This window comes from Pan paniscus, chromosome 23 (assembly GCF_029289425.2).
Source record: "Pan paniscus chromosome 23, NHGRI_mPanPan1-v2.0_pri, whole genome shotgun sequence".
Taxonomy (NCBI): Eukaryota; Metazoa; Chordata; class Mammalia; order Primates; family Hominidae; genus Pan; species Pan paniscus.
Window position 1 is genome coordinate 42,025,534 of NC_085927.1, and position 15,865 is coordinate 42,041,398.

Below are 15,865 nucleotides of genomic sequence, written 5' to 3' on the forward strand. Positions count from 1 at the left end.
GGTAGTGAGAACCTGCCTCTTAAAAAAAAAAAAGATTTTTAAGTGTTTTCACCACAAAAAAGATAAGTATTTGTTTGAGGTAATGTATATGTTAATTAGCTCAACTGAGCCATCCCATAATATATAGTTTAAAATATCATGTAGTACATGATAAATATATACAATTTTCATTTGTCAATTTAAAAAAGGGGGGAGTTAGGGATATCTAAGGGTTGGCCCCAACTTTAGAGGCAGGCATGGGCCTTTGTGCCCTGCCAGGGTAAAATCTGACTCTATGTGACATTTCTCATGCACTTAAACACAAGCAGCCAGTGCCAACTCTGGAAGGCACTGCTGAGATTCTGTCTTCTTTCATGGACAGAGAAATGAAAACCCTGGAGTTGGAACGAACTTCTCCTGAATCAGGAGTAGAATCCAGGTCTCCGATTCTCAATTCACTGTCCTTTTCCCTGCACAAGGCTCCTGCTTTTTCTTGGAATCAGCTCTGTGGGCCTTTAATTGCTAACTCTCTGGGGGATTTTTACTCTCTCTGAACCCAACCACTGGGGCTGCCCCTCTACCATCTAGCCTGCTGTCCTTGCCAACCTGGAGCTGTAGGTCCACCTTGCAGAGCTGAGATTTCTCAAGGATTGGAGGGCGACTGGGGGACCTTTGAAAGCTGAGCAGAGCTCTTGGCTGACCTACTGGAGCAAACATTGTGTTTCTCTTCTCCCCTCCCCTCCCCTCCCCTCCCCCTCCCCCTCCCCCTCCCCTCCCCCTCCCCCCTCCCTCCCTTCTTCTTCATTCTTCTTCTTCCTTCTTCCTTCTACTTTCTTTGTCTTCCTTTTTGTGAGATAGGGTCTTGCTGTATTACCCAGACTGCCAGACTGGAGTGCATGGCATGATCATCGCTCAGTGCAGCCTCTACCTCCTGGGCTCAAGCGATCCTTCCACCTCAGCCTCTTGTGTAGCTGGGGCTACAGGTGTGTTCCACCATGCCCAGCTAATTAAAAAATTCTTTTGTAGAGACAGGGCCTCACTATGTTGCCCAGGCTAATCTCAAACTCCTGGACTCAAGCAATTCTTCTGCCTTAGCCACCTAAAGTGTTGGGATTATAGGCATGAGCCACTGCACCCGGCCTTGTGTTCCTTCTTTACTTCACTTTTTCTTCCTTGAAAGTGTTCAGGTTAATTCCTCTTGATTGTAAAACAAAACAAAGCAACAACAAAAAAACACAAAACAATCAGGAAACCACTAAACTTCTGAGATATCTTTCTGACAGCCCAAAAGATGGTAGGAAGAGACAAGTTTGCTTATAGATTTTAGTGTGCATTTTTTTTGTCCCCAAGGTGACTGTCAGTCTGATAAAGGTTAAAACAATGGTATGAAAAGAAAAGAAAAGAAAATGTAAATGATAAGGAATAAGCGAAAGAAAATAGGACTTTAGTAAGAAAACTACCTTGGAGAATAATTGAAGGAGCTGGCTCCTAGTCTGTTCCCCTGCCCACTAGCGGGTGACCTGGGGCAAATGTCATAAAAGCTTAGCTTCTTTATGAGTAAGATGGGGATAGTAATTCCTGCCTTGCCTAGACCACTGGGTGTTGGTGAGCATCCAGTGAATTTATCTGAAAACACAAAGTGTTCTTGAAATGTAAGATATAATGATAACGAGGCTGGGTGCGGTGGCTCGTGCCTGTAATCCCAGCCCTTTGGGAGGCTGAGGCATGAGGAGTGCGTGAGACCAGGAGTTTAAGATCAGCCTGGGCAACATGGCAAGACCCTATATCTACAAAAAATAAAAAATATTAGCCAGGCATGGTGGTGTGCACCTGTTGTCACAGTTACTCAGGAGGCTGAGGCGGGAGGATCACTTGATCCCAGGAATTCAAGGTTGTGAGCTATGATTGCACCACTGCACTCCAGCCTGGGTGACACAGTGAGATCCTGTCACTAAATAAATAAATAAATGAATGAAGATATAATGATAACGAACATGGTTAATTGAGAGCCTTCAGCACTCTCTGCAAGAAGCTCTCTGGGTTGCAGTAGGGCAGAGAGAGAGGTGGTGTTTTCTGAGATCACATATGGAGTAGCTCCAGCTTTTCCCCTTAGCCAGCAGTTGCAAAGTGCTCATTGCTCTATCAAAATGGTGGTCTCGTTGCCTGTGATCAGTTTTTCTCTCTCTTGTTGTTCTCCCCTATCCAGCACCAAAGGCGAGATTGGTCCAATCTCAGTATCTTGCAAAAGATCTGCCCTGGGTGAGATGTGAGTTGGATTGTATCTGAATTGAGCCATCTACTCTAGCTAGGTAGGGTTCTGAAAATACAGTTGCTATTGTTTCTATTTTCCTGATTACTTAAAGTTGAGACAACAGCAACATTAAATAAAATTTGCATTTTTTTTATTACGGAAAATTTCAAACATATATAAGCAAAGATAGAATAGGATAACAAGCACTCACGGACCTAACACTGATCACTTAGCTTTAACAATTGTCAACATTTTGCCATTTTTGGTTCATCTATCCTCTTCCAATTTTTTTCCCAGCAGTATTTTATTTTATTTTATTTTTTCCAACTTTTATTTTAGGATTGGGGTACATGTACAGGTTATATGGTTAAATTGCATGTCACGGGAGTTTGGTGTACAGATTATTTTGTCACCCAGGTAATAAGCATAATACCTGATAGTTTTTTGTTCCTCACCCTTCTCTCATCCTCCACCCTCAAGTACACCCCAGTGTCTATTGTTCCCTTCCTTGTGTCCATGTGTACTCAGTGTTTAGGTCTCACTTATAAGTGAGAAAACATGCAGTATTTGGTTTTCTGTTCCTGCATTAATTCAATTAGGATAATGGCTTCCAGCTCCATCCATGGTGCTGCAAAGGATGTAATCTCATTCTTTTTTATGGCTGCATAGTATTACGGTGTATATGTGCCACATTTTCTTTATTCAGTCCACCACTGATGGGCATTTAGGTTGATTTCATATCTTTACTACTGTGAATAACGCTCAGCAGTATTTTAAATCAAATCTCAGATCCCATGTGATTTCACTGTAAATTCTTCAGAATGTACCTTTGACTTTTAAAAAATATAACCATTGTGCTATTATCATATCTAACAAAATTTACAGTAATTTCTTAATTTAGGTAGTTTAATACCTGGCCCATATCAAGATTTTCCTAATAAACTCAAAAATGTTTTCTTACAGTTAGTTTGTTTGAATCAGGATCTGAACAAAGTCTAGATCACATCACATTTGGTTCTTTCTTTAAAGGAAATATACATGTGTAGGTCTTCAGCCTACTACAGTTATTTTTCCCTTTTACATTATTACCTTCCTGTCCTGGCCTACATGAATAAACATTTTTTTATTGGGTTATGTGTCTATTTCTTGATCAGTTGTAAAAATTCTTCATATATTCTGGATGTTAGACCCTTATCAGATATATGACTTGCAAACATTTTTTTCCCATCCTGTAGGTTGTTTTTTCACTTTCTTGATAATGTCCTCTGATGCACAAAGGTTTTAAATCTTGGTGAAGTTCAATTTGTCTATTTTATCTCTTGTTGCTTATGCTTTTGGTGTCATTTCTAAGAATCCACTGCCAAATCCAAGGTCATGAAAATGTACCCCCTTGTTTTCTCCTTAGAGTTTCATAGTTTTAGTGCTTATATTTAGGGCTTTGATCCATTGTGAGTTAATTTATGTATATGGTATGGCCATGTGCCACCATGCCCAACTTCATTCTTTCGCATGTGGATATCCAGTTCTCCCGGTACCATTTTTTGAAGAAATGATTGTTTTCCCACTGAATGGTCTTGCACGTAAGTTTTCACTGAACTTGGTGAAAACAGGCTCTTGCCGATAATGCTGTTAAGGTTTTGTCTTGGAGTTGGGGCCAACACCTAGGAATAGTGCTGCCTCCTTGTGTAGCTTCCTGACTCACACTGCTTCTGCCCTCGACCCATGCCTTTGTGCTTTCTCCACTAATGTCATGATTCAGCCTCCTTTACTTTCTCCTCCTCTGCTTCAGGGTTGGTGTTTTTTTTGTTTGTTTGTTTTGTTTTTTTAGATGTAGTTTCACTCTCGTTGCCCAGGCTGGAGTACTGTGGCGCGATCTTGGCTCACTGCAACCTCCACCTCCCGGGTTCAAGTGATTCTCCTGCCTCAGCCTCCTGAGTAGCTGGGATTACAGCCACACGCCACCATGCCTGCCTAATTTTTGTATATTTTTAGTAGAGACGGAGTTTTACCATGTTGGCCAGGCTGGTCTCGAACTCCTGACCTCAGATGATCCGCCCGCTTCGGCCTCCCAAAGTGCTGGGATTACAGGTGTGAGCCACTGCGCCCGGCCCCCGGGTTGGTTTTTAGTTATAAGATGAAAGGCCTGGGCTTACCCATTTTATTTGATTAGAGACCAGTGTGCAAAGCCTGGACTGGAAAATGCTGGGAGGGCTAGAGAAATCGGGCTTTGGCTTCCTGAGAAAAGGCAGTGTGTCTGTCTAAGAAGAGAAAAGGGAATGTGAGCAGGAGGGTGAGGAGGTCACACTGCAATGAGCAGGAGGGTGGTACCTGTCTACTGTGCACGTAGAGAAGGGTGCTGGGCCTCCCCTTCTCCCAGGCAAGTGTCCTCCAAGTCCACAGTTCAAGCAGGTGAAAGTCTGTGGACTGCAGTTGCCATGGTAAGAGCACTCTGTCCTCAGAGCTGGTGCAGGGGTGGCAGGGGTGGTCATATAAATAAATTAGGTGCCCAACCTCTCTCCCTGCCTTCTCTATCACCTCACCTATTTTTCAAGTTACTGATTAAACCTTCTTGGACTTGGGAGCCCCCAGGGAGCTGAGGGACAGCCTCTTTCAGCTCAGATCTGGATGGAGCCCATCCCCCAGGAGCCCGCTTTTTCTAAGTTTGGCTTTTGAATTGTATGTGTTGTGTGCTGCTCCCTCTCTGTGTGATTTCCTTACCCTCCTCACCCTCCTGCTCACATTCCCTTTTCTCTTCTTGGACAGATGCACTGCCCTCCCTCAGGAAGCTGAAGCCTGATTTCTCCAGCCTTCCCAGCATTTCCCAGTCCAGACTCTACACACTGGTCTCTAATCAAATAAGACTGAAAAGCCCAGGCTTTTATCTTATAATTAAAAACTAACCCTGAAGGAAAGGAGGAGAAAGTGAAGGAGGCTGAATCATGATATTAGTGGAGGCCATGACCAACATTATACTTACTCCATCCATTGCCCAAGACCAGGGTTCCCTTGACAAATACATAAGAAGTTTGATAGCTGCCCTCTACTTAGTGCTGGTCGCTTCATTTAGTCTCCAACAGGGGTTTTACTTACACCCTCTCCAGTTCTCAGAAGAGTACAGCATGGGTAGGGATTTCTATTATTTATTTGTTTACTGAGATAGGGTATTGCTCTGTTGCCCAGGCTGGAGTGTAGCGGCATGATCATGGGTCAATGCGGCCTTAAATTCGTGGGCTCAAGTGATCATCCTGCCTCAGCCTCCTGAGTAGCTGAGACTACATCCATGTGCCACCATGCCCAGCTATTTTTTACTTTTTTTTTTTTTTTTTTTTTTTAGAGATAGGGTCTCACTATGTTACCCAGGCTGGTCTTGAACTCCTCGCCTCAAGTGATCCTCTTGCCTTGACCTCCCAAAGTGCTGGGATTACAGGTGTGAGCCACCACATCTGGCTGGGATTTTTATTTTATTTTCCATTTTATGGGAGAGAAAACTGAGTCTCAGAGAAGTTAGGTAATTTCCCCAAATTACACAGCTAGTACGTGGCAAAGCCAGAACTGGGAGCAGGGTCTCTCCAGTGCCAAAGTCTGTTCTCAGTGTTCTGCCCTGTGCTTGGGTGGGATGAAGGCATAGAATGAGGGGATGGGATAGATCATGTGGTCTTATGTCCTGCGCTTTCATTTTACAGATGGAGAAACTGAGGTCCAGACAGGGGAAGGGACTATGAGGGGTTAAACAGGAGCAGAACTGGGATGAGAAGCAGATTTCCTGACACTGAATCTAAACCTTTTGACATTATATGCCCCCTACCTTCTAAGTCTTTCATTCTTCCAGTACAGAGTAGGTTAGAATTCAAGACCCTGGGAAAAATGAAGAGAGCCAGTTAAATGAACCTCACAATATAAATGAGTTGCCAAGAGTAGGATTTGAGAGGACTGTGGGGAGAGAACATCAGCTGCACACTGGGTATATGAAGGATCTGAAGGAGGGACATCTGGGCAGGGGGTAGGGTAGGGAGGGATGCAGACAGGCAAGGCTTTGTCTTCGTAAATTCGGCTGGTTTTAGGTTCAAATGGGTCACAGAGCATTGAAATTTTAAAAAGAATTACACCGATATCAACTGTACCTGCTAGAAGCTCACTTCAAGACACACAGGAATGCAGGGCTCATGGACAAAAGAAAATAACTGTTCATTAACAAAATACGGTGATAAGGCATTTATATTCCACACAAACCAAGATTCACCAATTGTATGTGTGTGTGGAAGGGCACGGATAGTTTGTGATGGGTGAGAAGAGAGGAGGGATGGTGTGAGATTCCTGTCCAGAGAGCGAACAACCAGGGACCTGCCACGAAGGCTTGGGGAGAATGTAGGGATCCAGTGGGGTTGTAATTAATGGGAGAGAGGAGAAAGTACAGGGCATTGTAGGTGCAGAGCCCAGATGTGGCCCAGGCCATTGGCAGCTGTGATGTGGAGCGTTGGCTATGGCTACCATCTTTTGGTCACGTATTTTTGGGCTCTGAGACTCAGAACTGATTGTCCTTCCATGAGCTCCTGAATGTTATTGGCTCCCTCGAGCACCTGCCTTATCAAGCTCTGAGAAGCATTCCATTCTGTAAAATTTCCCGGCATGTGCATCTTATGCAAATGTGCACAATCCCTGGAGATAAAGCCTCAGATTTTATGACTTACATGTGATGACTGAATGTTCATGTCCCCATTTGTGTTTCCTAGGGCTGTTATCACAGATCACAGCTACAATAAATGTTTACAGCAATTCTGCTGTCCATTTTGGATCCTTGGGTGAAAAGAAGAGCTTTTGCTTTTGCTTAAGATTTGAATGCTCATTCCCAGGGCCACTCACTTTCACAAGTGGAAAGAGAAATTTGAGTAATGGGGCTTCACCATCTGAAACTGCGAGGCTAGGCAGGATTTATCGAATGCTCAAATACATCTTGGTTACGACCAGAATGGACAGCAAACACACACATATAAAATCACTGGATCTCAAAACATCAGAGCCAAGGCGAAGCAACATGCCCAAGCTCCCAATCAGAGACTCAGTTACTTGCAGATGCTTTCCAACAGGGGTCTGTATTTTCATTCCCCATGAATTCCATGGACATCGTTCAGCCAAATTTTCAACGTGATGGGAACAACACCCCTGGGCTAAATCCAACACACGATCTATTTTTGTAAGTAAAGTTTGACTGGAGCCCAGCCAAGCCCATTGTTTGTGTTGTCTGTGGCTGCTTTTATGCTTTAACAACAGAGTGTGACGGAGACAGTAAATGCAAAGCATAAAACATTTACTCCCTGGCCCTTTACAGAGAAAGTTTGCCAATTCTTGATCTAGAGGACCATAATTTTTTATTTCACTTCAAGTTGGTTTTGCTTAGCAGCATTGGAGAAATTTTCTTCTTTCCCTTCCGCCTCCCCTTTCCCTCTTTCCTTCCTTCTTTCCTTCCTTCCTTCCCTCCCTCCCTTCCTTCACTCCCTCCTTCTCTCCTTTCTTTCTCTCTCTCCCTCTGTTACCTTCCCTTTCTTTCCTTCCTTCCCTCCCCCTTCCTCTCTCCCCCTTTTTTCACTTTCTTCCTTTCCCCTTCTTCCTTCCTTTCGTTCTCTCTTTCCTTCTCTCCCTTCCCTTTCCTTTCCCTCCCTCCATCCTTCCCCCTACTCTCTTTTAAGGGCTAACATTCATTTAGGGAAAGAGCAATCTGGGATAAGCTGTGAAACAAATGGTCTCATAGGATGACAGGACAGTTCTTTTATATCAAAGCTGGTGCTGTATTCCCTATACAGTCCCCTATTTTTATGATAAAAAATTTAATGAAATACTTCAAATATACAGGAATGCAGAAAGAATATAGCAAACACCCTTATATTCACCACTCAGATTTTATAGATCTTAACAATGTATTATTTGTAGAAAAGAAATAAAACATTACAGATATAGCCGAAGACCTATTTATACCCTTTTCTTGGTCTCATTTTCCTCTTTCCTAAAAGGTGAATGCTGTCTTGAACTTGGTGTGGATTCTTCTAGACTATGTTTTTATATTTTTACTACATATATATATGGGTACCCGTATAGCCATAAAGAGTATATTCTGTTTTAAAATTTCTGCTTCCTGCACTTTTGAAACTGTAGGAAAAATGTAACATTGGCATTTTAAAATCTTGGGGTGGGAGATGCACACTTTAACTCCAATACCAATATTTTCATATTTTGGCCTTGCTCAAATTGTGTGTATTCTTTCACAAAGTTGCAATTAGAATATGCGCATCATTTTGTTGTCTTCTCCCCACCCCTACCATCAAATTGTAAATGTTCCAGTTTCAGTTTTCATAATTATTATTTTTAGGGGCTGCAGAACATAACTGTTGACATATAATTTTTAGAAAGCCATTTAAAAATCCTCTGGTGGACAAAAATCTCTTGACAGTGGTCACTTCTGGGCTACTTTTACTTTTCAGTGTGTAACTTCTGTGGTTATTTATTTATTTATTCAATTTTTATTTGTTTTTTTGTTTGTTTGTTTTTTTTTTGAGCAAAACTCTATCACCCAGGCTGGAGTACAGTGGCACAATCTCGGCTCACTGCAACCTCTGCCTCCCAGGTTCAAGCAATTCTCCTGCCTCGGCCTCCCAATTAGCTGAGATTACAGGCATGCGCCACCACACCTGGCTAATTTTTGTATTTTTAGTAGAGACGGGGTTTTACCATGTTGGCCAGGCTGGTGTCTCAAACTCCTGACCTCAAGTGATCTGCTTGCCTCAGCCTCCCAAAGTGCTGGGATTACAGGCATAAGCCACTGTGCCTGGCCTGTGGTGTTTATTTTAACCCCCCACACATACATTATTTAATTTGAGATTTTATTTTAAAAGTAAATTATAAACTTTTTCTTTGTTGTTAAAAAAGACCTTGCTGGCTGAGCATGGTGGCTCAGGCCTGTAATCCCAGCAGTTTGGGAGGCTGAGGTGGGTGGATCACAAGATCAGGAGATTGAGACCATTCTGGCCAACAGGGTGAAACCCTGTCTCTACTAAAATACAAAAAAAATTAGCCAGGCATGGTGGCACGCAACTGTAGTCCCAGCTACTCAGGAGGCTGAGGCAGGGGAATCACTTGAACCTGGGAGATGGAGGTTGCAGTGAGCCGAGATTGTGCCACTGCACTCCAGCCTGGCGAAAGAGCAAGACTCTGTCTCCAAAAAAAAAAAAAAAAAAAGACCTTGCTGTCTGTAGGAAATATTCCAGAAAGCAGAAAGGAGGTCCCTTACTTTTCAATGTTGTTTTGAGGATCAAAATAATGCATGTGCCTAAATGTCCTTGGTAAACTGTAAAACTCTCTGAACATGAAGAAAAGAAAACAAACAAACAAACAAAAAAAACAACCCTAGTGGGTTTGTTTGGCAGCTAGGAAGGACCAAAGACTAATGTCAGAGCACCCAGACTAGAGTGGCCTTGCTCAGCTGCAGTCACCTACATAAGCTTAGCTAAGGTATTCCCAGCCTGGCCTTTGGCATGCCAAGGGCAGAATTCATCTCTGAAGTCAGAATGACTCATGCGAGGAAGAATTTGTCCTAGGTTTCTTCAATTCACCAGGGAGGTTTCCTTAGAATCCTTTATCTGTACTGTTAGAAGGAAATAGAATATCATAAAAACAAGACTTTTATTAGCCCAACACTTTTCAGAAGTCTTTATAGAGGTCATTTATAGCATTATCTTATAACTTATGTGTTGCTTCTTTGTGACTAATGACAGCAAGGCACATATTAATGAGGGTATCACAGTCTACGATGGCATGTTGTCATAAAGCATTAAAAATTAACTACTGTGGAAAATCAACCAAGGGCAGTTTAAAGGCAGTGTCAACTTTGTAATCTTTTCCTAGCTTATTTACACTTATTAGCTAATCCACCAAATCAAACATGTGTGCATTTAACAGAATTTCACTGCAATCAGTGAATGGGGCCCCTTGAATTTAAGTAACTTTATGTGACTGTGTAGAGGCATGAGAGGAGAGGGACCAGCATTACAAATATTCATTACAATTTCAAATGGCCCAGTGTGCAGAGTCAGGAAGAAGTGGCCATTTCACTTTTGGCAAGACTTATGCACAGCAGGGGCCCCTTCCTCCTCTTGGGCTACTGCAGAGGGCAAGGCAGAATGGAAGCGGTCCAGAACCCGGGAGAAGAATGCTTTCCTCACTGCAGACCTTTCCCACTTCCAACCACTGAGAATCACAAGTCCCTGGAGCCAGGACTTCCTGCATAAACACGAGGACACTGAGAATTAGAGAGGGGAAATGTTTTGCCCAAAGGTTTGCAGGCCTAGAGTGGCGGCACTGGGGCTAAAATGCTGGTTCTTCTGACTGCTAACTCCAGGGAGAGAGGAGTTTCTTTCTAACTCACCATCTCTCCTCCCACCTCCTGGCTCTGCCTCCCCTCCTTCACCAGGGAAGATGGTGACATTGGGTCCTCTGGGTGAGAGAATCTTCAGGGGAGATCTGGGCAGAGGGGAACTATGGCATCAGGTCCTCAAAAGGCCCACCTTTGGGAAGGAGGTCGAATCACCCTCCAGGGCTCACGTGTTAGCTCAGAAGCATGGAGTTGGTATTAGATGTGCTCTTTGCTAACTGATGGAGGGAGGGAATAGGAGATTCTCATAGGAGGGACAGGCAGGTATGGTGGGAAACTTAAACACTGGAGGGCCCTCAGGAGCAGCAATGGGATGGTGACTGGGAAACGGGACTAGAGAGGAGATGCAAGATATAAGAGGAGATGTGAGAAGTAAGAGTCCAACCCTGCTGGCCCATCCCCAAGGCTCCGTCTGGGCGCTGTTTGCATGCCGTGAAATGTTAGGGTTTGTGCAGTGAAACAGTTCGTGCATTCATTCCATCTAGGGAAGTCCAGTTTCGTCCACACCTGGAGATTTGAAAACAAAAGACTCAGCTGGGCGCAGTGGCTCACGCCTGTAATCCCAGCACTTTGGGAGTCCAAGGCAGGCAGATCACGAGGTCAGGAGTTTGAGACCAGCCTGACCAACATGGTGAAATCCTGTCTCTACTAAAAATATAAAAATTAGCTGGGTGTGGTGGCACACACCTGTGATCCCAGCTACTCAGGAGGCTGAGGCAGGAGAATCGCTTGAACCCAGGAGGCAGAGGTTGCAGTGAGTTGAGATCGCGCCACTGCACTCTAGCCCGGGCGACAGAGTGAGACTCTGTCAAAAAATAAATAAATAAATAAATAAATAAATAAATAAATAAATAAGACTCACCATGATCATCCCTTAATACTACCCTCCCTGGTATTGTTTTGGAGATGACATGAACATGTATTTGGGGTGACCCTGGTGCTCTCTGCTGGTTTATATGGGCAACTGCAGCATCCAGCCAGGTAGAAGGTTCATTAGGAGAAGGCTGAAAGAGACAGGAAGGAGGAGAAAGGGTGAAGATGGAAGAACTGCATCAAGAATTCAGGAGTGAGGAGGGAGCAATTCTCCCAGAAATTACATGAAATAATCTAAATAAAACCAGCAAGTACCAAGCCTGCTATGTAAGAGGTGCTTGGTGACGTTCTGGTTGTGTCTGAGTCAAGATGGACTGCATCCGGGTTGGGGAGTTAAAATTACAAACTTGCTAAGTTTCTCCCCGCTCCTGGGTGGGGGTGGGGTTTCTCACTTATGGACTCTCCAGCACTCAGACTTGCTTTTGGGAACGAGCTCTGATAAACCTGTGTACAGTGAGGTGCAAAAGATGGACAATAGCTCAGAGCAACAGTCTACAGGTGACTTGCAAGGAATCTCTAAGTGTTAATAGCTGTTCCTTGGCAAAAACAGTTCGATAGTTCAGTGAGTTTGTGAGATGTCATGTACCGTGTTCCCTCCCTGGGGATGACTGTACATGGCATATATTAAAGGCTCAGAAAAGTTGTGTGGCAAAGAAACTGCCTTAACTCTGTTTAGCATTTTATAGACCTTTTTGACCATGGAATTCTTTTTCTCATGGAATACCTATTATCATCTTGAATAAAGCTTGCTTGGAAAATCACGAGTAGAGAGACTATAGGCCCTGTAGGCAGCTGACCACTCTCCCTCCTAACTCCGCCTCTCCTCTCCTTCCAGGCAGACATCTTCTCGGGGGCCATATTCATCAATCTGGCCTTAGGCCTGAATCTGTATTTAGCCATCTTTCTCTTATTGGCAATCACTGCCCTTTACACAATTACAGGTGAGTCCATTCAAATAAACCAGCACCTCAAACCCAGCTCGGGATCAGGCACTAGTGAAGGATAAAGGGAAGTAGGAGAGGTGGTTTCTCTTCTTGAGGAGAGATACACTCAGGTAAGAGTTTGGGAGTGAGGTATTTGCTTAGTCCCAACTCATAGACCCTCCAAGTTATACAAGTGGCTTCAGAAAGCTGTGGTGTTGGCTGGGATAGTCAGGGCAGCTTCTCACAGGAGTGCATGCAGAGCTGGGCCCTGTGGGTTGTGGAGATGACTTAGCTAAGGTGGGAGAATCAGAGCAGTGGCAGGTGCAGAAATAAGTGAGCACAGGGGAGTGGAGGCAGGGTGGGCACGCAGATGCTCTTGGCTGGAGGAGGGTGGCCACTGAAGGATCGTGGGGGTTTGTGGGGACCATATAGCTTGATAGTTCAGATGAGGTCACAGTATACTGTGTGTTTTGAACACAGTATACTGGGGTTTGGAAAGCCAGGCAGAGGCCTTGGATTTGATATGTCAGGGACTGGGAGCCCCAGTAAGGAGGGAGAAAGGAAGTGACTCACACACAGAGGTTTTAGAAGAGGACTCAAGCGGCCACCCAAGAAGCTGGTGCATAAATAGCAACTGGGGCTCCTTTGCAGAGGGGTCACTCTGCCTCCTTGGTGGGGGTGGGAGGGATCAGCTTTAGAACTTGCTGCTTGACTGCAGCCCCACAGCTTTGGGGACTAAGAAAAAGGTAGACATATGTCCCACCATCTCCACAGCCAGCTCTTTGCTCCTCCCTGCCCTGTGTGTGGAAGATGCTTCTTCTTACCACAGAGGAGTCATCTCCTTTGAGCCATCTTCTGGCTCAAAAGGGTCACACCAGACTCTTTCCCCTCAAGTAGGGAGAAACATTCGCCACTTCTATGACAGGTGGAGCTGTGGGAACATGCTGAATAGCAAAATACTGTAACAGGACAAGGAAGGGAAGGAAGGAGAGGCAGGCAAACCACTGTGGGGATGTTCTCAGAAGGCCAGCAGGAAGTAGAGGGTGGAGAGTGGGGAAGGAAGCAAGTAGAAAGGTCACCCTCCACACGAGGTCAGATGTGTTGTCTTCTTGCCTGCTTAGGGGGCCTGGCGGCGGTGATTTACACGGACACCTTGCAGACGGTGATCATGCTGGTGGGGTCTTTAATCCTGACTGGGTTTGGTAAGTGGGGCCAGGGCAGGCTGAGGAGGTGGGAGCAGAGGTAGAGGGCCTCAGGAAGAGGAAGGCAAGTCCAGCCTCTCTACCTGTTGCCAGACTAGGCAGTGAGCTGAGGCATGCTCTGCCCTTCCAAACGGAGGGTCCAGCCCAGATGGGCTGTCATTGTGGGTATGCAGGGTCAGCTTCCTTATCCCTGGAAGACTGAAGCTGGGGCTGGTCCTGGATTTTCTGCTGCCCTCTCTCACCAGTCTGGGCTAGTGGTTGTGCTGTGAGCCTGTGATAACATGGTGTTCTGTTTGCAGAGAAACTGGACAAAAAAGGATAAGGCTAAATATCCATCAAGCTAAATCTAGTCAGATGTTGCGTCTTCCATCTTAGGCTATATCTTATCTACATTTTGATGTCAAATATCCTTTCTTTTATGAATTGTTGATAGTGGGTGATAATGTTCCTTTTAATGCCCCTATTTGGCAAAATTAAAAACTTGGCTCCTCAGGGTTGGCCCTCCAATTTATTTTATTTTATTTTTTTGCAATTTTACTTGTCTATGAAATCTTAAAGATGAGACTGGAGAACCTAGGTAAGGGTACTTATTATGGGAGGATAGAAAGTACATTTTATTTCTAGGTGCTCAGGGCCCACTGTGTATCCTGCAAAAACTTGTATTTGCTCTCCACTCTTCTGTTTTCTAAGGACTTTCATTTGGTTCTCCCCAGCAGGCCTTGGGTGTTAGCTAGGCAGGCAGTGGAATGACTTATTCAAGGACACACAATTGAGAGGTGGCAGGTTCCGGATTCCTCACCCATTCCCTGTCCATCCCACCACACTGCTGGGTCCGGGAGTGGTAGGTGTGGGTCTGAGGTCCCAAAGGCCACTGTGTGTGTCTAGGTCTGTGTGTCTCTAGGCCTGAGTCCAAGGCTCCAAAGGCCATGGCTGACAGCAGAGGGTGAGGGAAAAAACAGAGTCTTTGTATGTGGTCCCAAACCAAGGTCTTTCTTTGATTAATAAAAGTCCCTTCCCTTTTACAAAGAGGTTTACAGTTGGAGTACTTTTACAAGTGATTGCTTTGGTCCCCATAATAGCCCCCAAGGGGGCTGGGCAGGGCTACTAATCTCATTCTATGGATGACAAAGCTGAGGCCCAGAATGGGAAGGTGATTTGCCCAAGGCCACTCAGTGAGGGCTCTGTCTGTGGGTTGGGTCCTCTCAGTTTCTCAGGCATCTATGGAAAGAAGCTGCTATGACCAGTTGAAGGTTTCAGAATGTTCATTTCTGTACCGATGTTTTCCAGCTTTTCACGAAGTGGGAGGCTATGACGCCTTCATGGAAAAGTACATGAAAGCCATTCCAACCATAGTGTCTGATGGCAACACCACCTTTCAGGAAAAATGCTACACTCCAAGGGCCGACTCCTTCCACATCTTCCGAGATCCCCTCACAGGAGACCTCCCATGGCCTGGGTTCATCTTTGGGATGTCCATCCTTACCTTGTGGTACTGGTGCACAGATCAGGTACCCAAGCTGGATGTGCGGGATGGACAGAGTCTTCCCCAGGGCCCTACAGGAACTCCTGTCTGTCTGTGGTTTGCAGGGTTGGGACAGGGAGGGGAGAGCTCAGGTGGTTTGTAAGTTGCCACGCCCCAAGTGATACAGCAGTGCCAGGCCAATGACCCAAGATGGCGAAGCTAGGAAGTACAAAGGTGTCACAGGGTCTCTGGTCTGCACACCTCCCTTACTGGGCTTTTTCTGGCAGGTCATTGTGCAGCGCTGCCTCTCAGCCAAGAATATGTCTCACGTGAAGGCTGGCTGCATCCTGTGTGGATATCTAAAGCTGATGCCCATGTTCATCATGGTGATGCCAGGAATGATCAGCCGCATTCTGTACACAGGTAATAACTTCTGCTGGACCCACAAACCACTCTCCCTTTTTCTGTCTCCAAGTCACTTCTAAAGCTCTATAGCTTCCCGCTTCCTCCTCTTTTTTTTTGAGACCAGGTCTCACTCTGTCACCCAGGCTGGAGTGCAGTGGTGTGATCATTGCTCACTGCAGTCTCCAACTCTAACTCCTGGGCCCTAGTGACCTTCCTGCTTCAGCCTCCTGAGCAGCTGGGACTACAGGTATGTACCACCATGCCTGCCTAATTTTTAATTTTTTTTTTTGTAGCGATGGGATTTTGCTATGTTGCTCAGGCTGGTCTTGAACTCCTGGCCTCAAGTGATCC

The 15,865-nt window shown here is 45.1% G+C and overlaps 1 protein-coding gene across 1 annotated transcript in view; it reads left to right on the forward strand.

Annotated features, from left to right (window-relative positions):
* SLC5A1 (solute carrier family 5 member 1) overlaps positions 1-15,865 on the forward strand; it is a 70,369-nt gene that overhangs the window by 26,780 nt on the left and 27,724 nt on the right. Inside the window, exons 6-9 of the mRNA XM_003821489.6 lie at positions 12,358-12,463; positions 13,567-13,647; positions 14,935-15,155; positions 15,397-15,532. Coding sequence (XP_003821537.1) covers positions 12,358-12,463; positions 13,567-13,647; positions 14,935-15,155; positions 15,397-15,532 — 544 coding nt within the window. The remainder of the gene's footprint in view (positions 1-12,357; positions 12,464-13,566; positions 13,648-14,934; positions 15,156-15,396; positions 15,533-15,865) is intronic.